General features: G+C 45.1%; 1 protein-coding gene across 1 annotated transcript in view; it reads left to right on the forward strand.

Moving 5' to 3' along the window:
• The window catches only part of Spats2 (spermatogenesis associated serine rich 2), a 78,076-nt gene that overhangs the window by 11,218 nt on the left and 52,945 nt on the right, over positions 1-13,913 (forward strand). The window contains exon 2 of the mRNA XM_031355200.1: positions 7,809-8,125. Coding sequence (XP_031211060.1) covers positions 8,101-8,125 — 25 coding nt within the window. The 5' untranslated portion in view covers positions 7,809-8,100. The remainder of the gene's footprint in view (positions 1-7,808; positions 8,126-13,913) is intronic.

A 13,913-nucleotide genomic window follows, 5' to 3' on the forward strand; every position in this document is an offset into this window, starting at 1 on the left:
GACTCTGTACCAGTCACACCGCAGGCCCTCATTCCACGAATCATGGCTCAGCTCACACATGAAAATCTTTATTTGCACCAGTCCCAGGCCTCCTGTTGGCCGACCGAGGGAGTTGCTTCTTTTCTATCCTGGGTGAAAAATAGGCACCGGGTCATTTAGATCTACTGAGGCCTGTGAGGCAAGCAGATGCCCAGCCTCAGCTGTTTGGAGCTCTTGTAGCTGAGACAGTGCCTGTTGAAGCAACCAGCAGCTGTGGCTGCTCTGCCGATTCCTCAAGGCAGCTACAGGGCATTCAGAGCAGCTGTGCTCATGAAGGCAGCCTATCGCTGCTTGGTTGGTTGTCCTTCACTGAAGTCCGGTGGGGACAAGGGATGGGTCTGACAGCTATCAGTTACAGAGACATTTACAAACGAAGAATAGACATTAGGATGCTTTAAATAAATTCAACATTAACTGAACCAAGTGCAGTGTTCTCTCTGAGTGTTCAACTCTCCCGAGTGTCTCAGGAGATCATCTAGTTGTCCTCTGGTTTGGTTATAGCGGATGTTTAGACAGTGTTTCCTTCATTCCTTCCTGTTAAGAGACAGTTGCTTGTAATGCCACAGAATGTCTTTGGGAAGTCGTTGGGGAAGCCCACCGTTTCCCTTTAATGGAACTAGTGATGCATTGTTCTCCCCACCCCTACTGGATGCTGGGTAAGGTGGGAGGCAAGTAGTCTCCCTGCTGAGCTGGGCAGCCAGCCCTGGATTACCGTTGTCTTTATGCTGCTGTCATGTGGCCCTGTGAGCTAGTCAGAGAAGACAGAAGACAGGAGCTCAAAGTCTTTATTAACTTAGACTTTTACTCTGCATGGAAGATCTTTGGTTTGTTTGTTCAACAAGGTCTTAGCTGCGGCCTCAGACCTAATCCTCCTGCCTCAGCCTGCAGAGTCTGGGATCAGGGGAGTGTATCACTGTGCTACCTTGACTCGATGACTGTTTCTGACAGGGTTGTAGGCAGACTGCTCATCTCATTATGCTGAGATTTAGAGTGGGATAGTTGTCGAGCACAGGAGACAGAAAGCTGACCACAAATCTAAACCTAAGTATTTTTTTGGAGTAAGTGGTTTGGATGTGTGTAATCAGCAGCCAGGGGTTACTCAGATGCCATTTGATGCTCGCTCTCCTGTGTGGCCCAGCTTTGTCCTCAGCTCTCTTGTCCTTCACTAGGTCTCTGTACCCATTGCTGTGACTTGTATCTGGAATACTATTGGATTGAGTGAGTTTATTTTATGTATCTAGGTATTTTTATTTATCTATTTATTTTATTACAGGTTGTGGATTCCATTTAAAAATTATTCACCTATTTCTTTATTGTGTGTGTGTATGTATCAGAGTGCGTGTGGACATCAGAGGTCAACCTTCGAGACTAGTATCACTTTGTGCCTTGTGGGGTCCAGGGATGAAACTTAGGCTTGGTAGCAAGTGCCATCCCCTTAGCCTTCTCACACCCAACCTCTGAGTTTTGTTTTGTTCTACTGAGGCAGAATCTTGCTGGACAGCCCTGGCTGGCCTGGTTCTTGCTCTGCGGCTCAGGCTGGACTTAGTGCTGGGGTCCCTGGCGGTGCCACACTCCTATAGCCCCATTTCTCTGATGAGCATCTTCAACTTGTTATTTCTTTTATCATCTGTAATAAGATGCCCTTCTGTCTGTGTACTACTAGAAAGTGGAACCAGGGACAAATGAATCGTCTATCAAAGGACCACTGAGACAGCTGAGAAAGCATAAACATGTAAATGAAGCCAGGCATACTGGTACAAGCCTGCCATCCCAACATGCAGCAGGCCGAGGCGATAACATTGTAAGTTCCAGGCCACTGTAGGCTCCATAGCAAGATCCTGAGACCAGAAGAAGGAAGGAAACAAGATAAACCGCAGTGAACCCACCACTCAGAACTGTACACAGCAGGGTGACTCGTGTCTCAGCCAAGGCCTAGAGAGGAAAACCCTTGGGGGAATACAAACTGGTTTTCCAGTTTGAATTTACACATCCTGCAGGCTACCAAAATCTCAAATGGAGCTTTTACATTAAAACTTGTTTCAAGCCGGGCAGTGGTAGCGTACGCCTTTAATCCCAACACTTGGGAGGCAGAGGCAAGTGGATTTCTGAGTTCGAGGCCAGCCTGGTCTACAGAGTGAGTTCCAGGACAGCCAGGGCTACACAGAGAAATCCTGTCTCGAAAAACCAAAAAAAAAAAAAAAAAAAAGTTGTTTCAATGGAGCTGAAGAGGTGGCTCAGCAGTTTGGCACTGCCTGCTCTTCCAGAGAACAGTGGTTCAGATCCCAGCAACCATTTGGGATAGCCCAGTCCTAACTCCAATTTCAGGGGATCCTGTCTTAGTTACTGTTCTACTATGTATAGAGATACCATGGCCAATGCAACTTATAAAAGAAAGCATTCGACTGGGGGTTGCTTACAGTTTCAAGATGGTCATCAGTTCATGTCTGTCATGGCAGGAAACATGGCAGCAGGCAGGCAGGATTGCACTGGAGCAGTAGCTGAGAGCTTACATCTGATCTACAGGTCCAAGGAAGAGGGAGACCAGGTCTGGTGTGAGGTTTTGAAACCTCAAAGCCCACTACAAGCAAGACACCTCCAACAAAGCCACACCTCCTAATTCTTCCACAAATAGTTCTACTAAGGACCAACCATTCAAATCTGTAAGCCTGGGTCATTCTCACTCAAACCACCACGGATCCAGTGCATTCCTCTGCCTTTGTGGGCTCCAGGAACACACATCACCCATACACCTAAAATAAAAAACAAATCAAAAAGCACAACAGGCTGGTTCCAGGAGATCTGGCTGCTCTCTTCTGGACTCTGCATGCCCTGCATGCGTGCATGTGTGTATTTAACATGCTTTCGAAACACTCATGCACAATAATAAAATAGAAAGAAATCTTAAAAATAGTTTCTAATATCTGTATTATTTACTATGTAAAGAATCATCATAGGGCTGGCGAGATGGCTCAGTGGTTAAGAATACTGACTGCTCTTCCAGAGGTCCTGAGTTCAAATCCCAGTAACCACATAGTGGCTCACAACCACCCGTAATGAGATCTGATGCCCTCTTCTGGTGAATCTGAAGACAGCTACAGTGTACTTACATATACTAATAAATAAATCTTTGGGCCAGAGTGAGCAGGGACTGAGCAAGCGGACTCCACTGGAGCGGGAGCAGAGTTTGACCAGAGTGAGCAGAGGTCCTAAAAGTCAACAACCAGATGAAGGCTCACAATTATCTGCACAGCTACAGTGTGTACTCATATACATAAAATAAATAAATAAATCTTAAAAAAAAGAATCATCATAAAACAGGATGATATATATTTTATCCCTTAAGATGCCTTACTGAATTATGATTATATTTTTCTTGGTATTTGCTAAAATAAACATTTAACTGTCTATGAAAAAGTAAAGAAAGGTTAATTAAACTGCTGCTAAATAATTCAGCGTGTTTTAGTGCCTTAGCAGATGAAAGCTAGCACTTTCAAGATGTCTACTTAGAAGCCCTCACACGATGGGGAAAGCAGTTACCTTGCCCTCTTCCCTGCTCTTCCCTCCCACTATGCCTTTTCCATTCTGTTGGAGCCAGTTAGTTTTTGTTTGAAGTGGTTTTAATTTTCCTGCAGAAGTTATGCTTAATTGTAATTGCAAACTGTACATTAAGAATTTAAAGCCGGGTAGTGGTGGCGCACACTTTTAATCCCAGCACTTGGGAGGCAGAGGCAGGTGGATTTCTGAGTTTGAGGACAGCCTGGTCTACAGAGTGAGTTCCAGGACAGCCAGGGCTACACAGAGAAACCCTGTCTTGAAAAACAAAAACAACAACAAAAAGAATTTTAAAATGTTTATGTCTATGGATGTTTTCCTTGCATGTATGTCTGGTAACCGCTTGCATGCGTGGTGCCTGTGGAGGCTAGAAAAAGGCATTGGGTCCCCTGGAACTCGAAATGCACACCAACTGGGAGCCACCATATGGGTGCTGGGAATTGAACCTGAGTCTTCAGCAAGAGCAGCAAATGTTCTTGTCTTAGTTAGGGTGCCTACTGCTGTGGAGAGACACCATGACAAATGTAGCTCTTATAAAGGACAGCATTTGATTGAGGCTTACAGGTGCAGAGGTTCAGTCTGTGGCAGCAGGACTGCTCAGTTCATGAAGGCAGGAAGCATGACGGGGCCTGCAAGAGGGGCTGAGAGTAGTTCTAAGTCTTGTTCTGAAGGGAAACAAGAGGAGACTGGCTTCCAGGCAGCTAGGAGGAGGGTCTCAAAGCCCACCCCCTCAGTGACACACTTCCTCCAAGGCCACACCTCCTAATAGTGCCACTCCCTGGACCAAGCATATTCAAACCACCACATTCTACTCCTTGGCCCATAGGCTTGTTTTAAACACATGAGTCTATGGCGTGGTCATACTTAGTCATGGCATAATGCAAAATACATTTAGTCCTGTAGCCCGCACAGTTGTCTCGCCAGCAAGAAGACACGCGGACACTAAGCCAATAATCGGCACTGCTTATATATACACCACAGCGCGGCGTGTCCGCCCATGATTGCCTGCTTGCTCATCACCCCATGTGATGTCCCGGGACGGGCTGTGACCTGGCGCCTCCTCACTCTACGCACATGCGCAAACAGTTGTTTACCAGGAGTCGACAGCGGATGTAGGCGCCATCTTGTCAAGGCAAATGCCTCTCCCGCTCTACCGCTCTCCACATAGTCCAACTTCATAAGTCCCTTAGTCTGTTACAGTCTCAACAGTGTTAAAAGTCCAAAGTTCAAAGTCTCTTCTGAGATTCATCCAGCCAGTAAACTGTCAAAAAGTAGATCATATGCCTCCAACATCACAGGGTGTACATTGCTACTTCAAAATACTGGAGGAAGTACTGGGCCAGAGAATGACCAGAAGCCAGCTGGGCAAACTGCAAGCTTCATGTGTGATGTCAAAGCGCTCTTGAGATCTCTACTTCCTTTCATCCTTGGTGGCTGCTGTTGGCTGGCATTCACAAGCAGCAGCAGCTTCCTCCCGGGCTGCTTCCACTCTCTGCTAGCAGCTTTCTTAGGCAGGTCCCCCACAGTTTGCTATCTCTAACATTTTGGAGTCCTCAAGGCAACTTCAACTTTACAGCTTCCTGCTCCAATGTCTGGGATCCACACATGATCTGGGCTCCTCCAACGGGCTCGGGTCACCTCTCCAGCTCTGCCCTCTGTAGCACTCTAGGCTCTGGATGGCTCCACTCCATGATGCTGCTGTTCTACATAGTCATGGCTGTTCTGGAACTTGCTGGCCAGGGTGGCGCCAAGCTCACCGAGATCTGACTACAAGGATGAAGTTGAGAGCCACCACCCTTAGCTTGTTGTTATTTTTAAATTAAAAAAATTTAAGTTTGGTTTACTAGAAAGACAACAATATGTGAGAGTGTGCTAGCTTAGTGGCCAATTCATGATTGGTTAATTAAGGATTGTGCTTCTACCCTCTGCCTGCAGGTTTGTGTGTTTGTGTGTGTGTGTGTGTGTGTGTGTGTGTGTGTGTGTGTGTGTGTGTGTATGCGCACGCGGGTGTTGAGAGTATCTTTAAGATTGAAACTTTCAGAGTATAGTTTAACTTATTTTTCATGAGATCTTCTCATGACCTTTCTGCACCTACGTGCAGGCTAGGGGTCAGCAGAGACATTTAAGAAATTTTGGCTCTGTGATATTTTTACCTTGAATCTGTAGAGTACTTCAAGGTTCCCTAGTCTTATTTCCAGATTTCCCCTTTAAATTTCTGCCTCATCTCCCTGTCTGTTATTTGTGTTGATAATGACAGTAACTTCAGGCTGAGCCCTGGCTTCTTACCAAGGATACCATTTGTTACAGACACTAGGATGAGAGAGGACTCACAGCCTCTGAAACCTTTGGCACTGCAGCATGATATTGTCATTTGTATATGAAGGATGCAAAGCTTTTTTTTTTTTTTTTTTTAATGTAAGTACACTGTTGCTGTCTTCAGACACACCAGAAGAGGCATCAGATACCATTACAGATGGTTGTGAGCAACCATGTGGTTGCTGGGATTTGAACTCAGGACCTTTGGAAGAGCAGATGCAAAGCTTTTTAAAGGATACATAGTCCAGGGTTCCCATAGGCATGGGTGGTTTGTATGTGCTTGTTTTATATGATGTAATAAAGAAGTTCACAGGAGACGCTGGGTCAGTGGTTCAAAGCACGGACTGATCTTCCAGAGGATCCAAGTTCAGTTCCCAGCAGCCACAAGAAGGTTCACAGTCCTCTGTAACTCTAGACCCGGGAGCTCTGGCACCCTCTTCTGGACTCAGTACTGTATGCTCCTGGTACACAGATATACATGTGGATAATTAATCACCCATACATATTAAATTAATGAATGAAGAAACAAACAAACAAATAAATAAATGGAGTTCTTAGGAGTTTCTTCCAAGGCTTTCTCTTGTTAACAGATATGTTGTGTTGTGTAGTATATTTTGAGCATTCTTTACAGACATTGGGCTATAATTGTATTTTTGTTTTAGTTTTATGTATGGGGATTTTTGTCTGCATGCATGTGCATATTCCCAGGAACTAGCCTTACAGGCAGTTGTGAGCCACCATGTAGGTGCTAGGAATTGAACCTGGGTCCTCTAGAGGAGCAGCCAGTGCTCCTAACCACTGAGCCACCTCTTCAGTTCCTTGATTGTATTTTTTCATAGAGTTATTTCTGATGGATTTGAAGAAATAAAGATCAATCCCCTTCCCCTCTCTTTGAAGGCAGGGTTTCTCTGTATAGCCCTGTCTGTCCTGGAACTTGATCTATAGACCAGGCTGGCCTCAAACTCAGAAATCTGCCTGCCTCTGACTCCTGAGTGCTGGGATTAAAGGTGTGCACCACCACCACCCAGAATAAATATATCTCAAAATAAAAATGAAAATGTACTTTTAAAATATATTAAAATGTAATTATATCATTTCTTCCCCTTGTCTAACCTCTTCCATGTTCTGCCTCCCTTCCTGTCTCAAAGTCATGGCCTCTTTTTCCTTGATTATTATTTTCACATGTATGTATGCAATAAATATATCCATGCCGTGTGCTGAGTCCATTGGTTGCTGGTTTTCTGTGTGAGCCTTGGCATTGGGTAGCCATTTGGGGGCTCATGCCTGGGGAGACTAATCTCCCCTCCCAGCAGTTACTGCCTGTGTTTGCTCATCTAAGGATGAGTCCTGGAGGGAGTCCCCTCATCCATGGCCTGCCAGCTGGTGTTGTCATTGTCAGGTCTTGTTTGGACAGCTGTATTTATAGTTGAGTTTCATGGGTGTAGCTTCCTTGTCATATCTAGACAGTCTTCTAGTCCTCTGTCTCTTGCAGTCCTCCCCCCATCTTTCTCAGTGTTCCCCAAATCTTAAGTATAGGGGCTGTGTTGCGATGCGTTGGCGTGAGCGGGTCTCAGCTTGGGCTGGGCGTCACGGTGAGCAGTTCTCTGCACTTTGGTCACTTGTGGTTTCCTGTAATAATCTCCATCTGCTGCAGAAAGATGCTTTGGCGAGGGCTCAGCACTGTACTCAAAGCTCTGGGCCGTGCTGGCAGGCTAGGAGACAGAGACCTGAGTCCCAGAGAGAAGAAGCATTCTTTTCAACTAACATGATCAGATTCTAAGATTAGGTTTGCTTCAGAAAATGGTGCTTTTTATTAACTGAAACTAGTTTTGTAGAAATTCAAATCCCAAGAATGTTACTTGTTACTGTAATAGTAAATGTGTTTGTGTTTTTCCTCCTAGAATCTCCCTGGGGAAAGACATGACTGTCTGCAATGATACATCCTGACAAGAAGTTGATATCAGAGAAGAAGAAGAAGCTGACAGCCAGTGAACAGAATTAGAAACAGCCAGGACTTTGTGTCTGTTACCTCCAAGTACAGACGTCTACAGCCACTTCTAAACTAGCAGGGTTCCTAGAACTTGGACGAAGATCATTTCTTCTGGATTTTGTTTGTTTTCTTTCTCTTTTCCTTTTTTTTTTCCTTTTCTCTTTTCTTTTTCTTTTTTTTAATTTGATTGTGAGAAAACTGCAATGTCTAGGAAACAAAGCCAGAAAGGTAAGATCACATATGTGAGTAAATTGTTACATGAATAACTGTTGCTGTCTGGGGAGCAGCTTAGGGGTGGGTGCTTGCCTAGCATGCACAGGGCCCTGGGCTTTAGTCTCGAGCACTGTGTGAATGAGAAGCCCAGAGCATTGGGATGGGGACTAAAGCTCAAGGCTTGCGGCGTGGTGTGGGTCCTCTGGTAACTGTGTGGTTTGAAACTATTTATTTGTTTAGTAACATGTCCGAACGACTTTGCAAGTACTGTATTGGTGTTAGTTCCGCATAAAAGTTGGGAATTGATCTCCTACTCAAATCAGATCTATCCAATTGTAATAAATTTGTTAGAGGGCGAGGTGTGAGCTGCTGCTGTCTTTCGTACAGTGGTTGTACGTTAGCAGGTGTGATGAGAGCCGCTTCCTGCCTCATGTTTCTATTCCCAGGGGAAGGAAATGCCTCAAGAGTGAGGCTTCCTGGCTCGTTTCTGTCTTTAGCTTTCCTTCCAGATTTGCCTCCCTGGCAAAATAGAAGACACAGGCAGGAAGTATGAAGAGAGGTTCTGCTGAGGGAAGCAAGACAGGCTGCACAGGGCCCTCCTCCAATGCACTGGAGCGGCCACGAGAGCCATGGGCTACTGCCACCGCTGTGAGTGCTGTACTGTGCGCTCATTTCAGGAGTGGCCATAGATGTCTTGACTTTCTTCTCTTGTTCATTTCAATTTTCAGTATAATATCCTTTAATGGAAACACAACTCCATGGATTGAAGTTTTCACATGTTAAATATGCTTTTAATTTTGATTTGATAGCTCAAAAATCTCATAAGAAAATAATGTGGCAGAGCTACTCATAGTCTTGAAAGCTGTATTTTCTTCATATGACAGATTTTCATAAAGAAAATGTACACTGAAAGGAATGGTTAGATTACTAAAAAAGTTCAAGTGGAATGACTTATAAACTGGAAAAAAAATTACGCTGTTTCCTTTTAGTCAGCAACATGATTGCTTTCGCTCAGTTATGCTTGAAGAGTCGAGCTTCTGTTTCCGTCTGTAAGTGAGAACCGCAGTAAGGAGAGGAACACAGCACTTGGGAGTCAGTGATGTAAGCTGACAAGAAGGGCCTTCTTATTTATGTGTGTGTGAGCACGTAGGCTTGCTTGTATGTACAACGTGTGTGTGTGTGTGTGTGTGTGTGTGTGTGTGTGTGTGTGTGTGTGTGTGACTAAGGACAACCCCAGGTTTGTTCCTCCTTAGGTCCTGACCCTGTGGCTTTTGAAACAAGGCCGCTCTGTAGCCTGGGGCTTGACAGTTAGGCTAGGCTGGCCAGCAGCAGGCTTGCATTAGTCACCCTGCCTCTCACTCTCCAGTACTGGGATTATAGGCACATGCCACCAAGTCCAGCTTAGGTTTTGGACATTAAACCAAGGTCTCATCCTTGTACAGCAAGAGCATTATGTATGGGGTTAGCTATCTCCTCAACCCCATATTTTCTTTATTTTTCTAAATGTCCTTTTTTTTTCTTTATACAATTTTCTTCATTATTAAGTACTATTAGATTAAAAGATTATCACTCTGATACTAAAATTGGTGGTATCTTCAGTTTTTGAAGCTTGAGAATAGGCATTACTTAACAGTTCTGTTAACTCACTCACCCACCCTTCCTTCCTTCCTTCCTTCCTTCCTTCCTTCCTTCCTTCCTCTCTTTTCTTTTCCCTTCCTTTCCCATCCCTCCATTCCTCCCTCTTTCTTTCTCTCTTCTATCCCTCTCTTCCTCCCTCTTCTATTCCTCCCTCTTCTATCCCTCCCTCTCTCCCTTCTTCCCCCCTCCTCTATCTCTCCCTCCCTCCTTCTTTTCTTCCTTCTTCTATCCCTTCCTCCTTCCCTTTTCTATCCCTCCCTCCCTCCCTCCCTTCTTCCCTCTTTCTATCCCTCCTTCCCTCCCTCCCTCCTCTATCTCTCCCTCCCTCTCTTCTTCCTTCCCTTTCTCCCCCTCTCCCTCTCTCTTCCCCTTTCTCTTCTATCCCTCCCACCTCCCTCCCCTTTCCTTCTTTTCTTCCCTTCTACCTGAACCCCCTTCCTTCCCCCTTCCATTCCTTTCTTCTTTCCTGTCCTCCCTTCTGCTCTCCTTACCTCCCTTCTCTCTCTTTTTCTTTTGTTCCTTCATCTATCTTGTAATCCAGTGCTAGGGAGACAGAGACAGATGGCTTTCTGGTACATTCACTTGAAGCAGCCTAGTCTAGGTGCTAGCCTCAGGCCAGAGAGAGACACTGAGAAACGGTTCCTTTGATTGTTAATGCCAGGTGTGTCCAGTTCATACAGTAACCACTTGTACAAGAGTTTGCATTTGTTCAGACATTTCTGTTAGTTTACTTTTTAAAGAAGTTTTGGGCTGGTGAGATGGCTCAGCGGGGAAGAGCACCGACTGCTCTTCGGAAGGTCATGAGTTCAAATACCAGCAACCACATGGTGGCTCACAACCACCCTTAATGAAATCTGACACCCTCTTCTGGTGTCTGTAGACAGCTACAGTATACTTACATAATAAATAAATCTTTAAAAAAAAGAAGAACTGTATGGGAGAGCGTCAGGAGCGAATTAGCCTTCGGAAGGACCCCCCCCCCAACCAATAAATATTTCGCGCTGAAGACCAATAAATATTTAAAAAAAAAAAAAAAAAAGAAGTTTTATGTTTGTTTGCTTATTGAGTTTTGTGTGTGCGTGTATATGTGTAGGGACATGCATGGTTTTGTGTGTGTGTGAGTGTGTCTGTGCAATGTGGCTTCCATGTGCAGCTCAGAGGAAAACTTGGAGGGGTTCCATTTTCTCCTTCTACCATCGAAGTCCCAGGGATCTAACTCAGATCATCAGACTTGGTGGTGAGACCTTTGCCTGCTGATTCATTGTGTGGGCTTTTGAGCTTGCTTTTTTTTTTTTTCACTTGTCAACTTCTTTTTTTAATTAATTTATTTTTTATTGGATGCTTTCTTCACTTACATTTCAAATGTTATCCCCTTTCCTGGTTTGCCCCTGGAAACCTTCTATCCCATCTCTCCTCCCCCTGCTTCTGTGAGGGTGTTCTCCCACCCACCCACCCCCTGCCCTCCCCCTCTCCACCCTGGCATTCCCCTACACTGGGGCATTGAGATTTCACTGGACCAAGGGCCTCTCTTCCCATTTATGCCCAACAAGGCCATCCTCTGCTACGTATGCAGCCAGACTATGGGACCCTCCACGTGTACTCTTTGGTTGGTGGTTTAGTCTCTGGGAGCTCTGGGGGGTCTGGTTGGTTGATATTGTTGTTCTTCCTTGGGGTTGCAAACCCCTTTAGCTTTTATTTATTTATTTATTTATTCATATTTCAAATGTTATCCCCCTTCCAGATTTCCCCCACAAGAACCCCCCATCCCATCCCTCCACCCCCTTCTCACCAACTACCCACTCCTGCTTCCTTGTCTTGGTATTCCCCGAGTGCAGGGATTAAAGGAGTGCACACCATACCTGGCTGACTTTTGAATTTTCAAAAGAGAGTTGAATAAAAGAAGAAAGATGGCTAATGGTAGTCGGACAGCCACACTTCCTGGTTAGCAGAGCTTATCTCTAACTTTACTTGCATTTACCTGCATTTAATTGGGGCTTACCTTTTCTTGCCTTTTTTTGGCCATGGTAAATGTAAATCATATTGTTCCTCATCTCACTTTCTGTCTGTGTAAGGAATATCGATGAGTTATAGCAAGACTCCACAGGAAGCTGATATGCCTAGGTGCTGTTGGAGTAATGGAGCTCTGCGAAGTAGTGTCAGGTGAACTATGGCAGGAGCGCCGTCCGACACGGAAAGCCGACTCCAAGGCCGCTGCACCACACTCAGTGTGTTACTCTGGACAGGGAGTACTGTAACTGATTTTTTCATTTTTTTCATCAATGAAAAATTGAGCAAGCCCCAGACTGGGAGTATTGCTCAGTGGTAGAGTCTTTGCCTAGCATGTGAGAAGCCTTGGGTTTGATGCCCAGCACTGCAAAGTATGAGGAGGGCTTCTCAGATTACAATCCCATTTTCATCTCACTTTGTCATCATTTATGTGGTGGGAAATGGTGTAGTCAGTCTAAGTAAAAGATACAAATTTAGTGGCTCCCTGAGAAGCTCCACATCTGAGTCGAATCTTCTGTACACTTAAGTTTGCTATCGGCCGTCTAGAGTGGAGGGTGGATAGGTGTTCTGGTGAAGAGAAATCTGTTAGTAAGTCTCTTGAGCACTTCATGGAGCCTCTGTGATTCACGTTACCTTTGGACTTCTCAGGGCAGGGTCTAAGCTGGTGGCGGTTTTAGTAGTCTCTTCCAGAAGGGATGTTCTGGAAGTCTGTTGTATGATTATTATTATTATTTACATATGTTGAGACAGGGTCTCACTTTGTAACCCTGGCTGAGCTGGGACTTACCGTATGGACCAAACTAGCCTTGAACTCACAGATCCACCTACTTCTGCTCCTGAGTGCTAGGGTTAAAGATGTGTGCCACCTCACCCACGCAGTGCATATTTTCAATTGTGTAGTGTAATAAGGTAATACTTACTTGCTTACATATTAAGATAGTATATTTTTATTGATCTGTTTTCAGTTCTTTTGTGTATACACCCAGAAGTGGGGTTACCGAATTGTATAGTAGTTCTGTTTAATCTTCAATGGAGCCACCATTTGATTTACAGTAGAAGTTGCCCCTCATGACAGCAGCCATGTGCCAGATTTCCAGTGCCAGGGCTTGTTTTCTGGGGTTTCTTTTGGCTTTATGTCGTCATTAGGCCTAAAACAACTTTGCCTGATTTCTTTCCTTTCCCCCCTCTCTCCTCCCCTCCTCTTTTCTCCTCTTCTTCTTTTTCTCTTTTCTTTCCCCTCCCTTTCTCTTCTTCCCCTCTTCTCTTCCCCTCTCCCTCCCTCTTCCCTCTCTTCCTGCCTCAGCCTTCCAGGTGCTGTGGTGATGAGCCAGACACCATTTCCTGACCCTCTGTCTGGTTTTTGAAGCCCACAAAACAACAATTAAAACTTAGTGTTTATATGTAGGGTGGGCAGGTGGGGAGGTGGTGCATGCCTTTAATCCCAGCACTTGGGAGGCAGAGGCAGGCGGATTTCTGAGTTTGAGGCCAGCCTGGTCTACAGAGTGAGTTCCAGGATAGCCAGAACTGTACAGAGAAACCCTGTCTCGGGAAACAATACAACCAAACAAACTAAAACAAACAAAAAAAATTAACACAATTTTATTCTTTAAAAATGTATCTCTGAAGCCAGGCAGTGGTGGCACACGCCTTTAATCCCAGCACTTGGGAGGCAGAGGCAGGCGGATTTCCGAGTTCGAGGCCAGCCTTGTCTACAGAGTGAGTTCCAGGACAGCCAGGGCTACACAGAGAAACCCTGTCTCGAAAAACCAAAAAAAAAAAAAAAAAAGTATCTCTGACTGGTCTCTCTGGGTTGGTGCCCTGAGCAGACCTTGAGCACAAGCTCTGTAGCTGGACCCACAACACACAGAGGAAGCCCCACTCCCAAGTGCTCTAACAAGCTCAGAGTCAGTCACAGGATCACAGAGTCACAGGATCACAGAGACAGGTTGACTCTGAGGAGTTCTGATACAACCAGGATCACAGGAAGGACTGATTCCAGTCAGATTTAGCAAGGGCAGGTAGCACTAGAGATAACCAGATGGCAGGGGGCAAGCATGAAAAAATAAATAACATAAACCAAGGTTATTTGGCATCATCAGAACCCAATTCTCCCACCATAGCAAGTCCTGGCCACACCATCACACCAGAAACGCAAGAT

The sequence above is a fragment of the Mastomys coucha genome, unplaced genomic scaffold, assembly GCF_008632895.1.
Source record: "Mastomys coucha isolate ucsf_1 unplaced genomic scaffold, UCSF_Mcou_1 pScaffold11, whole genome shotgun sequence".
In the NCBI taxonomy this organism is placed as follows: domain Eukaryota; kingdom Metazoa; phylum Chordata; class Mammalia; order Rodentia; family Muridae; genus Mastomys; species Mastomys coucha.